We start from the raw sequence: 13865 nt of genomic DNA on the forward strand, positions 1-13865 counted from the left end.
AATATCATCAGCTTGATGAGATTTAGCATCATCATGGGAACAAACGTCTATGGGGAATCTTTCTAGATTGGATTAATTGAGGCAGGCAGCACTCATTGCACGGGCTAGGGTCCCAGGCAGAAGGAGAAACCGAAGTGTTTGTTGATCTCAGAATTCCCCTCTCCCTGCTTCCAGACTGAAACAGGACCTGAAGGCTCCTGCTACCACCTTCCCTGCCTTGGGCTGTAATCTCAAACTGCAAGGCCAAAGCCTGCAGTCCCTACATCTGCTTTCCTCAAGAGAATTTTGTCACAACAATGAGAAGAATAACTAAAACAAAGACTGTTCTCGTGGAGGGACCCAGATGCAAAGGCTCGAGGGCAGGAAAGAGCTTGGCTTGCTAGAGACAACTGAGTGACAAGCTGGTGACCCAAGCAAGGGAGCAAGTCACCAGCCTGGGGGTGTGGGTTATTTAACTGTGCATAGGAAGCTGAACAGGGAGGCAGTTGGGAGATTCTCCCGTGGTCCACACAAGAGTTGACAGGAGCTCAAGGACCAGGGTGTGAGCATGAAAGTGACAGAAAAAGGACAAAGCAGGGAATCACCTTGGAGGTGGTGCTCCCAGGACAGGACTTCTGAAAACATCAGTGGTGAGCACTAAGGGAGAGAGAGCAAAGGCATCACCAGGCTTCAGTGTGAGCCGCTTAGCCAGGGTAATGCCATTTCCAGCAAGACAGGGAAACTAGGGGCAAGTTAGGGCCAGGTTGGGGGTGTAGAGCAAGGACTTGTGTTTGGGCGTGTTGAGGTCTAGATGCCTCTGAGGCATCCAAGTAGGTCACTGCACCTTCAGCGCCTGACTTGAAATGCAGGCTACATGATGGACTGCAGCGGAGGTGGAGGCCAGAGATGCAGCGGCTGCTGAGCCCTGCACCCAGTTAGCCTTGGCTGCTTCATCTCCAGTCTCAGCCTCTCTCCCTCTCCCATGCTTGTCTGCAGTCGGGGGGGGAGGAGGGGAGATGTCTGAACTCAGCTCCCAACATAAACCACAGTGCCTGCCCTTTATCCTTCCCCAGCTGGAATGGCAGAGTCCCAGAGGAAACCTTGCTGGTCACTATGGCAACAACTGAGCCTTGGCTTAGAACCAGTCAGGTACCTGAACACTGATCTCAGGGAAGGCCAGATGGTACCCAAAATGGGGGGCAGGATGTTAACCCATCGCACCTTCCCTCAACTCCTGGCTTAGTCTCAAGGAATCTCCTTTTAGGGAGACGACAGAAAAGACCAGAAGCTGGGGGTGCAGAAGAGTGAGAGCATCTGGACAGCCCTGGCCTCTACCCACCCCATTTCTATAAATATTTCATTAGACTCTTTCAAGGCCCAGGACAGTAGAAACAGGCTATTGATTTTATTCTGCTTTCTCTGCTGGGACCAGCCCCATGGAACCTCTAAACTTCCCTTTCCCCATCCATCATCATCCCAGTTGCCAGCTCTGTGGCCCACAAGGACTCATCTCCATTTGCACTAAGAGCAGTAGCGCATTAACAACTTGGAAGTGTCCATGTGACACCCTCGGGCCCAAAAGAACTTCTCCCTGACCCAAGGTTCCTAGTCCCTTCTCTCACACTAATGATGCCTTAGCTGACACATCTCACCCTGAATACTAGTCCTCTGGGAGCTACAAGGTCATCTGGTACAGATACCACCACCAGCAAGCCAATCTGGAAGCCTACCCTGCTGAGTCCTCAATCACGTTGCCCCTCCCCTATACCCTTGCTTTGTGACCCTAAATGACACCTACTCCCCGCACACAGGGGTCTCTGTTCCCAACATGCCTATCTCACCCCTGGTACTTACACTCTGGTCATCATCTTCACTTCGAATATGGTCCGCAATGAAGCGTACGCCGTCCACAGCTTCCCGGAGGCCACAGCTGCATGGGCCCACCGAGCGCCCCGGACCAGCTGCAGCGGGCTCAGCCTGGAAAGCCCCAGCCAAGCCCTGTACTGATGCGGGATTGACAAAGCAGGTACATGGGTCAGCTGCAGGACCTTCGCGGAAGAATAGTGTGCCTGCTCCCTCACGTTCCCGCTGGCGCCTTCGCAAGCGCAGGCGCTGACGTGCACAGCGGTGGCGTGGCTGCTGCAGGAAGAGGAGGGTGGGCAACTTCTCCAGGAAGACCACCTTGACCCAGGGCGCCATGGTGTGCGTGGTAGGCGAACGGTGGTGCACATTGAGCACACACACGCTAGTGACGATGGAGAAGGTGACTAGCACCATGGTGAACATGAGGTACTTTCCCACCAGCGGCACATCGAGGGAGGTGGGAGGCACAATCTTGGAGATGAGCAGCAGGAACACCGTGAGCGCCAGCAGCACAGAAATACAAAGTGTCATCTTTTCACCACAGTCTGAGGGCAAGTAGAAGACCAGGATGGCCAGGGAGGTGATGAGTACGCAGGGAATGATGAGGTTGATGGTGTAGAAGAGCGGTTTGCGACGAATGATGAAGTCGTAGGTGATGTCCACGTAGGTGGAGTCGTCTGGGTTCTCATTGCGTCGGCCTGGCAGTGCGATGATGTCCCACTCCCCACTAGGTGTGAAGTCGTCCAGGCTGGCCACATCGCTTTTGAGCACCAGGTCAATCTCAGTGCGGTCGTAGGTCCAGGAGCGGAACTTCATGGTGCAGTTCTGCTGGTCAAATGGGAAGTGCTTCACCTCAATCTTGCATGCGCTCTTGTAGATGGCAGGCGGTAGCCAGAAGATGCTGCCATCATAGGAGACCACAGCATTGGAATAGAAGGAGACTTCGTACATGCCATCAGCACTGTTAAGGAATGGGGCAGTCAGGCCTGGCTTGAGAGTCTGTATCCCACTCATAAACCCAGCAAGAAGGATCTGGCTGGAAGTGACCATCTAATACACGGAGATTGCCCAGAAATGGAGATAGGGGTGGGAATATTCACGGGTTGGTGGTAAGAATGGGTCTCCTCCTGTTCAGGAGGCTTGTAAATCCATTCAGTGGTTGAAGAGAATGATTGGGGGGGAGGGGGGGGCACATCTGCTACTTGTTCCACATCATATAAGCTGGTTAGTCTGCATGAGAGTAAACAGGTGAGGGAGCTGGAGAGGCCAGGGCAAGGAGCCTCAAGCAATGAAAGGGTGTGGACACAAGTCATCAGTTGACAGTTTTGTGCCTTACAGGGGAGAAGATTCAGTCAGGGGAGCAGAACGGAATCTAGGTGAACCTAGGACCATATAAGTTCTTTGTCGCCACCCAGGCTTCCAGAAGTTCTCACTCTTTGATCAAGCAAGGCACTGAGAACTGTCAGTCTTTAATATCCTTACCCCAGCAATCTAAGTAGCTGGGAGGATCAGTTCAAGGTCCAAGTCACCATGACTGTCTACACTGCATCCCACTAGTTGGGTCTGTCGCCTGCCTACCATCTGCTAAGGGAAAGCCCCCTCCCGCTCACAACAGCATGCTCATCTTGTATTCCCACCTGCCATGATCTCATCCCTTCCCAAGCACACCTCTGGTCTTCCCTAACCTTCATCACTCCAGGGTCACCTACTTGTTGTATAGAACCACATCTGGGAGCCAGATGTGCTTAGAAGGGAGCCGGACTTTCTTCATATTGTCGAAATCCTCAGGCTTCCATGTGAGGCGATAATCTTCCCACTCCTGGGAAAGGGAGAGAGCAAGACAGCACTAACCTCTAGCCCCAAGAGGGGCCCAAAGTCAAAGAAAGGGACAAAGGAAAACTCATATGGCTAGCCTTCTCTGCACAGTGACTTCTCTGCCCACACATAGGTCACATGATGGTACTTCTTCATTTAATTTGTACAGCTAAGTCAGGGCATTAGACTTAATGTTTACAGATGTGGAGATGAATCTTGGGAGTGTCTAGCATGTTTAAAACCAGAGTTGAGCAACTATGGTAGTGAATAGCATTAATCCCAGCACTAGTGAGGCAGAGACAGGCAGGTCTCTATGAGTTCAAGATCACCCTGTTCCACAAAGTGAGTTCTAGCTCAGCAGGACTACATACTGAAACCAGACTCTAAATTAATTAAGTACAGTGCTGGTGAGTGGCCCAAACAAGGATTTGAACCCAACTATTCAGGACTCCTCTCTGAAGGAGAGAAGAGGGGAAGGAGGGAGGGGATGTGGGTAGGGAAGAGCACTAACCTGGGTCAGCCAGACGTTGGTGGTCATGATCTGCTCCCGCTCGTGCTGCAGGGAAACAGGGCGGCTGCTGAAAAGGTGCCCCAACCCAAGTGCTCAGACCTGCCACCACCCTGGTCTCTTCCACCCTGGAAGCACCTAAGGAAACTTGTGATTAAGCCTTGCTGGCCGGGCTGACTATTGTAGACCCACACTTACCACACTGATGAGCTGTGCCAATGATACCATGAGCTGTACAGTCACCAGCTCAGAGCCGTTAGTAGCTGGACGGATCAGCTTGTTATAGCGGGAAGGATCCAAGAGATGCTCCACCAGCCGCTCCTCTGTGTCAGTACCCAAAACCCCTGGGCAAGGGAAGGCAGGAAGTGAGTAAACAGAAGGGCTCAGAAAGGCCCACCTACTCAGGGAGTCTGGAAGTCATAGCCTCTTACAGTCCTGTGCTTTAAGGATACTGCAAATTTTTCAATTATGTCACAGAACCACAGAGTTGGCCGATTGTCTTTCATAGATAAGTCTCTCTCTGAGACCACACCACGAGTCCAAATGCTCCAAAGAGACACCATTCTGCAAGGACTAATGGGGATTTGTTTCCCCCAAAAGGCATCAGAGAGACAAGGCTTGAAGTCCTGCCTGCCTCCGTGGGTTGAAATAGAATATTGGGGGCTGCCTGACCTGTGGGTGCAGGCTCCTACCCTTTTGTGTTGTCATTCTTTTGTGCATTGCCTTGCTCTGGCCCCTCTCCTCATCCCTCCTCTTCTGTGCCTCTGCACAAAGCCCCCTCTTCTGGACACCCCACAGAGTGCCTCAGTCTGGCATTTTCTACTCTTCTAAGTTTTCTGTCCATCCTAAAAGAGGTGGGGGAACTCTCCCCTTCCTGCCTTGTGGGGTGACCCAAATCAGGATCCTGATGAAGGGAGTGGGAAAGGGATGGGGAGCCAGGGCTTAGAGGAAGGTTGACACCTCTAACAACCAGGTCATAAAAAGTCAGGCGTTATCTCAACCCTCTTGCCATCTCAGAAGCCTCTTCTTTCCTCTTTGTGCTCATTTGCTTTGTGCTCACTGCAATGGTCAGGTTTCCACCTCTCCCAGGTTTCTCGCCTGCGCCTGCGCCTGGGTCTTCCTTCCAGATCAGTTTTCCAGTGTCTCCCTGCAGAACGACCCTGGCTGGAGTCTCTCCCCATCCCCCAGCAGGCTCCTCCTCCGCTAGAGAATCCCTCGTTTCGCCTTTTGTCCTAGCAGGGGTGACGGAGCTTGGTGCCCTAAGCCACTAGCTGAGGCAGTGGAACCTGGCCGGCCAATTCTTACCTGAACACAGCCAAAGGAGGCCAAAGCTGAACAGCAGCGCCATAGAGTTGGAGCACCGGGCCATGCCGCCAGCATAGCGCGGAGCCTCGCCGACACAAGGGCTGCGGACGGAACGCTGTCCGTGGTGCTGAAGCCGCGCAGCCGCCTTCACCCGGGTGGGGCTCGAGGCCTCCAGGGCTGAAGTGCCCACTGCGCGGCAGTTCCTGGAACGAGGGGGAGGTCCCGGCTTCTTGCCGGTCCCGGCTGCTCTTCTAGGGAACACAACTGGAACTACTAGGGGAGGAGTCTCCGCCCCGGAGGCGGAAGCGCGGGATCCCAGGGAAAAAAAGGTGGTCCCTGTGAGGGGACCTTTGACTGGGCCTGCCTAGGTGGGGTGTGCGTGAGGCGAAAGCGACCCACTGCTCAGAGTTCAAATGCTCCGAAGTTGAGGCATGATGTGGAGAGGTTTGAGCAAGACTGGGAGGGTTGAGAGTGGGAGGGAGACAAGTAGGTCAGGGCTCTCTGGACATGGGGTGGGTTGGGGGCATTTCTGTTTTCCTCTATGTTCTTACCCAAACTAATGATTCTAGTTTTCTGGAAAGCTAAGGGTACAGCGGAGAATATGCACATTAGGACCTTGGACCTACTTCTTTAGTAGGCAGCAGGGTGCTGTCTAGTTTTGAAAAGCAAATTTCTCTGGAGTTTTGGAAGAAGGTCTTTTCACCTGTCCCCTTCTCTGCTTCCATAAGCTCAGACAAGGCCAAGATCTTGCCATCCTCCTGGGGAATCTAAGCTAGATAGGTCTAGACCTCCTGAAAAGAAGGTGGCCTTGAAAGTTCTGAGATCTGCATAAGCAACCAATATCAATGGTTCCTTCCACGCTGTGTTCTGGGGAGATCAGGGGACCATTTTACAGAGAAAGAATGAAGCTAACACAAAGAGAGCAAAGATGAGAGAGGTGTCAAAACTCAATGACATCTTTGATCTTGAAAGCCCTGAACTTTTAGCTACTGAGCCCATAAAGGACCTCTTTTTTTTCTTAGTGGATCAGTGGTCACTTTCAACCAAAAAGATTTCTGTCTGAAGCAGACTTAGCAGACAAAAGGCTTCGCTTCATCTCGCCAATGCCTGTCTCAGCGCCACATTCTAGCTATTGATGACGTCTTTAAGATCCTTGACTATTTAACCCCTCCTAGCCCTCGGTCTTTTAAACATGTAGTTCCCTCCAGCTCTTTTATCACCCCAGTGCCCCTACCTACCTTCTACTTAAACTTGAGTGTTTTCAGGAATTCCAGTTCCTCAGGGAATCTGTGACTGACAAAAGATTGAGTTAGGTACCTTGCCAGACTCTTCTAGAATGAAACCCTTCTATAACAACCACTGCCTTTACAGTCAGAGTATTAACTAGCATAGGGCCTGGCATGAGATGGGGGCTTAACAGGAGAATTGTAATGCATGATAGACATATCTTAATATGTATAGGTTCAGACAGAAGCAACTTATTTAACAAATGCCCAGTGCCATCACTATCTAGGGGATAGTGATACAACTTGGTGGCAGAATGCTTGCCTAGCATGTGCAAAGCCTTAAATACAATCACCAGCATGGAAGAAAAAGGGCTTGGGGAAGAGCCTGAGAGGAAAAGGCAGCAAAGCACAGGAGAGGAAGCAAGCTGACAGGGAGAAGAACAACCACAGTGCATGTGGAGGTGGACTGAAATCTCTGCCATAGGTCCAGGGCAGGGTATGTGTGTGTACATCATACTCATTCAGAAAGAGATCTGAACACCAAGAAGTGAAGCCTAGCAAGAAGGCAAAGGGTGTGTGCAGGCACATCACTTGGGGAAGGGTTCAAGGGTTAGATCTGTCTTCAACAATTTAGATCAACGCAGGTTGGGTATGTCCTTTGAGCTCACAATTGTTTGGTACGGAGGAGGCAATGATCAAAAAGACTTAGTTCCAGTTATTAAAGAGACCACACGAGTAGCAGATGACTAGACACTGTGCTGACTGTTCTAGAAAGACAAACATGAGCACTGTAGAAGCTGGGAGCAGGGAAGGCAACAAGGACTGGATAGGACATAAGTGAAAGCGGAGCTGACTCACAGGGCAAGGCTAGCTCACGGGTATTCCACATCCCGAGACAGCACCTCCAGTGGATGCAGCCTGGTGGAGGAAGGCTGACAATGTCTTCTGTTGCTAAACTTCCTGGAGTGCTTACTCTTTTCCTGATGATGGACTGTAGGCTACTCCCCTTTTAGATGACACACTCGGCGGACCATTCATTGCCTTCTAAATGACAGACTTCTACATCTCCTATCTTGTACATGATAGACTTGGGAGTCAGGGCATTCAGTTGGTCTATGGATGACTGACTGGGGGCGGGACACTGACTATATGAATGATGGGTTCGAGGGGTGGGCACTCAGTTGTCTAAAGCCTGAGGGGGTAACCTATACGCCTCAGTCTCCTCAAATCTTCGATTTTTGCTTTGAGTTTATTTCTAGCTTGCCAAGTAATGAGTTGACTGAGATAAGCAACAAGTGACAAAGGAGAATGGGACATCCTCCCTCTTCATCCGTACCCACATGCCTTCTATATTTCCCAAGAAGACAGGTAGCAGGAGACATGTAGAACCATACAGGGTTGGGGAAAACACAGAATTATCAGCCCTGACACACACACACAGAGTTAGCAGGGTTCTAGTGCCCCTGGTTACAAGGAATGTTTTCTCCTGAAGACATTAAAATTAATATATTTCCTTTATTTAAAGTGGTTTGCATTTTAAATTTTTGTTATTAGGGTAATACTTGTGTTCATAAAGACCAACTTTAAAACACGAAGTAACAAAGCAGAGAGGATTCAAAATCGTGCTTCCAAAGGAAGAGACAAAACTATGTATCTACAAATATTTAGGCATATCAATGACACAGAGAACTATAGTCAGCATATCTGGATCCATTATCCCGACATAAATGCCCAGATTTTGTGTAAAAGAACAATTACCAATAACCAGGCTCTTCTCCCTGCCACTATTCCTCCTATTCAAAGACAAGAGACCCCTTGTCTCTTCAAGTTTGGGCTTCTGGGGCTGGAGAATGTCTCAGTGATTAAGAGCACTGGCTGCTCTTCCAGACGTCTCCAGTTTGATTCCTAGCAATCACAGCTCACAAACACCTGCAATTCCAATTCCAGGTGGAATGCCTTCTTCTGGCCTCCACAGATATTACACCCATTGATACGGACACACACACCACACCTGCATATGTGCATGCAAGCAAACACTCAGGTGGAATGCCTTCTTCTGGCCTCCACAGATATTACACCCATTGATACGGACACACACACCACACCTGCATATGTGCATGCAAGCAAACACTCAGGTGGAATGCCTTCTTCTGGCCTCCACAGATATTACACCCATTGATACAGATACACACACCACACCTGCATATGTGCATGCAAGCAAACACTCATACCCATAAAATAAAAAATTCTCAAACTAGTTATTGGAAATTATTACATAATAGTATCAATGCAAATAGTAAATTTTATAGTATGTGTAGTTTTAAATAACTTTTATTCTAAGCATCTTTTTAAAAAATTATTTATTATATGTAAGTACACTGTAGCTGTCCTCAGACACTCCAGAAGAGGGCATCAGATCTAATTACAGATGGTTGTGAGCCACCATGTGGTTGCTGGGATTTGAATTCAGGACCTTCGGGAGAGCAGTCAATGCTCTTAACCACTGAGCCATCTCTTCAGCCCAGTATGTGTATTTAAAACTATTAAAATAACACTTTTAAAAATAAATATTTTTATCATTTTAATAAAAACACTTATTTAAAATAACATTCATGTCTGTTTTGCTTGTTATTGTTGTTTTATTTTCAAGACAGAGTTTCTCTGTGCAGCTTTGGCTGTTCTGGAACTCATTCTGTAGACAGTGCTGGCCTCAAACTTGGCTCTGCCTGTCTCTGCTTCCTGAATGCTGGGATTAAAGGTGTGTACCACCACTGCTCAGCTGTCATATTTTGGGCAAACAAATATACACATAAAACATACATTTTAGACATTTTGCAAAGAGGATCCAAGTGTGTTATACCTTTGTGATCATCCTTCATTCACTAATTCACAAGTCTCTTTTCATCTGGGTAAGCATTCTTGGGCTGTATTATTTATTGTACATGCTCAGCAAGCCCTCTGTTGTAGTGTGATTTGTCTTGTGAACCTGGGCCTTTAAAGGATCCCTAGTTGCTAATCAACTGGCCTTTTAAGAATTCTTAGCTGTTAGAACTGCCGGACCCTGTGATCTTCAGTGTTGGTTGCCTCTTGGATTTCTGGGAACAGATTAAAAAAAAAAAAAGAAGACAACTGAGGCTGAGAAAGAGCACAGGGCTAGCAGAGGGAAAGGAGAAGGGAGTTGAACGTCAATTCTTCTAACAGAGTAAAAAGAGAAGACAGAAGACAGTTGGTGACAGCTGAGCCAGGAGAAGCTGAGCTGAGCAGATAGGCTAGAACAGTTGCTATAGTTTGGAGTTGCCAGTACTGAGAAAACTGAGAGAAGGGATTCTTTAAGCATACTGTTGGTGAACTGAGGGAGGAAGGGCTGGGAGAAACCTTTGAAGGGGCTGAGTGATTAAACCAGGACGAGGGCTTATACATTTCTGCTCCGTGGAAGGGTATCTACTGGGGCTCTGAAACCCAGGAACTGCACAGCTCTGATGTGGGGCAGTGTCTCAAGGGCGGGGCATCCCGAGACACGGGAGTCCAGGAGCCACACAGCTCTGAGATTCCGGAAGCCTTCTCAGCAGAGACACTGCAGCTCCCAGGGGAGGGTGTCCCAGCTGAGCTGAAGAGATCAGGAAGCTGAGCCCCCTCCCCTGCTTTAATTCTTCCCTTCTCTTCATTGCTTCTTGGCTTGTAAGAGTCACACCAGGCAGCAAATCTCATGAAAGAGATTGGAGAGATGAATCCAGGAGAAGGAAGGACAAATCCAGGGAATGGAAATGGACAGCAGAGATTGAACAAAGGGCAGGGCTTATATAGAATTTCTCAGGGGCTAGAATTTTTCGGGCAGATTTCCAATGTGAGGATTGGTGGGATTTCAAGTCCTAAGCTTGGGGAAGATCAGGGATTGGTGGGGAGGTTAGCTAGGCGGCGTTGCCACTGTGGACAGCTCCTGCAGTAACTTCTTCCTTTAATGTTATTTTATGATGGCCACAGGCTGAGGCAGGAAAGAAGGCACTGTCACCGTGGACAGCTCCTGTGGTAATGCTCACGACAGCAGGTGAGGAGGTGTTGTGGTGCTGCCATTTTGAAAACTCTTGTGGTGGTATGACACGGCAGCTGAGGGCGGGAAAGAAGGGCTGAAGCTTTGACAGCTCTTACAGTGCACCACTCGGGGACTACAGGGCTGGTAAGAAGTTAAAACAACTGGTTACTGTTTGTAAGAAAAGCAGACATTAGAAAAAATTAAAAGTTTATACTCTGCCACTGAGGTAACCCTACACTCCCTATTTCTCTTATTTTTTTTTAAGACAGGGTCTGTGTAGCTTAGGCTGGCATCAAATTCATGGTTTTCCTGTCTCAGCATCCTGAGTGCTGGACCCCTCCTTTGTCTTAGAATTTATGCCTTTCTTCTTAGCCTCCTTCCACTTCAGAACCAAACCTTGGTTTCCCACAAAGCTCAGCTCTGTTAGTGCTGCTACTGATATTTGCTTCCACAGCTTAAGGCTCTGTTGACCTTTCAATCTTCCCAGTTCTTACAATAAGCTCAAATCCCCAAACGCTCCAAGATCTGGCCTTTGCCTGCCCTACCTCCATCATTCTCCTCTATTCTAGACCAATTATTCTTCTGTTCCTTCAGTTTGATACATCTTTCCTTAAAACCCTGTGTGCCATTGCGATGGCTAAGGAAACTGCATTCTGTACCAGGTACCTCTTTGATACTCACTGGCAGAGCTCTGCCCTAAAGTTCTGAAAGATGAACTCCCAGCAAACTCCACCCTCCACAGAATGGTGTAACTGCTGTGAAATGATTAACAGCCTGCCCTGGCTTCTGTAAACCCGCTTATCACTGTTTTCAGAGGTATCCCCTTTAGAGCTGTGAACAAGGGGAAAGAGACAGTGCCTCACATAGCTGAGGGAAGTTAAGAACTTTCTTACACAGCTACAAGCTTCACAGAAACAAGATAAGGGTTATCTCCACCTTCAAAAAAAAAATCCTTCTCTTAACCCCTTGTTGGCAGCATGCCTTTGATGTGGCTTTAAAGCTGTCACCCTACTTGCAGTTTTAATAAATCTAATTGTAATTTGAATTGAGTTTGTAGCCGTTGCTGGTGTTCTCACACTCTGTAACTTGAGACATGTCAGCTCTTGCTCCACCCGTGCTACTCACTCTTCAGAAATAAGTGTCCTTCATTCAGAACTCCTTTCCGGTTGGCTAGTCTTCTCCTCTGAGGCACTTACTACAACTAAAAGTCAGTGCCTGAGTGTGTGTCTGTACATTAAATGTCTGGTTTGCTTAGTTTGTATTTATTGTTAGGAGGGGCAAAGGCCATGGCATGGTGTGTGAAGATCAGAGGACAGCTTTGTGGAGTCTATGCTCTTCTACTTTTTTGGGTACCTAATATTAAACTCAAGACACTAGCCTTGTGTGGCATCTGACTGGCCCAAGTGTCTGATTTCCTGTCTGGTTGAGAAAATAAGGACTGAATCTGTTTCATTTAATGCTGTTTCTTCAGTGTATCATACACAGTAGGTGCTCAGTAAATATTTGTCCATTTCCCACATTTAACAAGGCAGTTTGTTTTGTAGAGCCTGGTTTTATAATTTCTATTTTCCTTAATATGAATTCCATTGAGGGTAGGTTGTTTTTAATCACTTGCCTCTGCATTCACTAAATAAATATATCTACTTCATTTCCAGTTCAGATGGCAACCACACTCATGCCCAATTATCTTAGGTATGATTTTACATGAAGCTTGGTAGCAACCGAAAGAGCTGAGGCTTAGCAGCAACCGAAAGAGCTGAGATGCTGAATGAAGTAGCAATAGAAGGCACCATGCCCCACTGACCTTGACTTCTGGGTTTCTCAATGACAAAGCCTAGCATGGATGAGGCCCTGGGCTCAATCTTCATGACAGTAAGTAAATGTATACATTTAAAACTTGTATATGGGGCTGGGGACATGGCTCAGCAGATAAGAACACTTCTTGCTCTTGCAAAGGATCAGGTTTCAGTTCCGAGCACCCATATAGCTTCTAGAAATCATCGTTACCTCCAGTTCCAGGGGACCCAATGCCCTCTTTGAGCACCAGGCACACATGTACATATGTGCATGCAAATTGCATACACATACAGATTTTGTATAAAGCTCATCAGGCCTGGTGTGTGCACATGTAATCTCAGTACTTGAAGGCTGAGTTAGGAAGACCTAAAGTTCCAGTTCCTTGGGTAAGGGCTAAAGGTCATGTGATCTGTGAAAAGTTCTAAAAGGAAGTGTGTGGGGCTAGTAGAGTAGGGGAGTTGAGCAAGGTGGTGCATGTGTGCCTATAAGTTAAGCACTGGGAAGCTAAGACATAGAATAAGATTCAGGCCAGCCTGGACTATATAGCAAGACCCTGACAATAACAATAAAGGAGGCAGGCAAGCAGACAGAACAGGGTAAAGGACATGGAGACAGACTTAGAAGTTCTGCTCAGTAGCTATAGATCCTGACCTTTATCTGTAAATTACAGGTTAAAGCGCTCACCTTGCAATGGTGTGAAGGGTTAGAAATATTTGCTTAGTATTCCTGGCTTGGGGAATGCTTGATAAATTACTTTTTTGTGTGTGTGATGATGGGGGAGGGTGTCAAATTCGGAGCTTCTACTAGCTAGGCAAGCAAGCATCCTACCACACCCCCAGCCCTTATTTATTGGTTATTTGGCTGAGAAAGGAGTTTATTAAGTTATCCAGGTAGGCCTTGGCCTTCTGACTCTCCTAGATAGTTGCGACTACAACCCTGTTCTTCTAGGACTGGCTTACCCTAGTATTTTATGCTTCCAGCTTGTGGACATAGGCACAAAGATGGTATGCAGCTAAATGTTCAGGCTGCTCTGGTCATTAGAAAAACCAGCCCCACCCACACACCCACACTCATCCCCCCAGGCTCAAAGAACACAAATTTCTTAAAACATCCGGAGTTAAACTTGGCCTATTAAAGCTTTCTGCTAACATCACTGAGTGAATCAGTAGCCCAGCACCAAGGTACAGTCAGTTTCCAAAAAACATAGAGGTGGTGACGGTAGAAGGGCCAACGGCTCGCATGGTAAATTGGTCCCAAACCCATCAGGCCTTACAACAGCCTGGCACCTGCCAGTTTGCAGCTCTGGGTTTCAGGACCCTCCGTTGTCCTTTGTGATAGTGCC

General features: G+C 48.1%; 1 protein-coding gene across 1 annotated transcript in view; it reads right to left on the reverse strand.

Moving 5' to 3' along the window:
* Positions 1-5981, reverse strand: part of Chrnb2 (cholinergic receptor nicotinic beta 2 subunit) — an 11525-nt gene extending 5544 nt beyond the window's left edge. Inside the window, exons 1-5 of the mRNA XM_021159065.2 lie at positions 5471-5981; positions 4364-4509; positions 4169-4213; positions 3552-3661; positions 1834-2803 (exon numbers count right to left, since the gene is read on the reverse strand). Coding sequence (XP_021014724.1) covers positions 1834-2803; positions 3552-3661; positions 4169-4213; positions 4364-4509; positions 5471-5534 — 1335 coding nt within the window. The 5' untranslated portion in view covers positions 5535-5981. The remainder of the gene's footprint in view (positions 1-1833; positions 2804-3551; positions 3662-4168; positions 4214-4363; positions 4510-5470) is intronic.
* Between the last annotated feature and the right edge of the window lie 7884 nt (positions 5982-13865).

This window comes from Mus caroli, chromosome 3 (genome assembly GCF_900094665.2).
Source record: "Mus caroli chromosome 3, CAROLI_EIJ_v1.1, whole genome shotgun sequence".
Classification (NCBI taxonomy): Eukaryota; Metazoa; Chordata; class Mammalia; order Rodentia; family Muridae; genus Mus; species Mus caroli.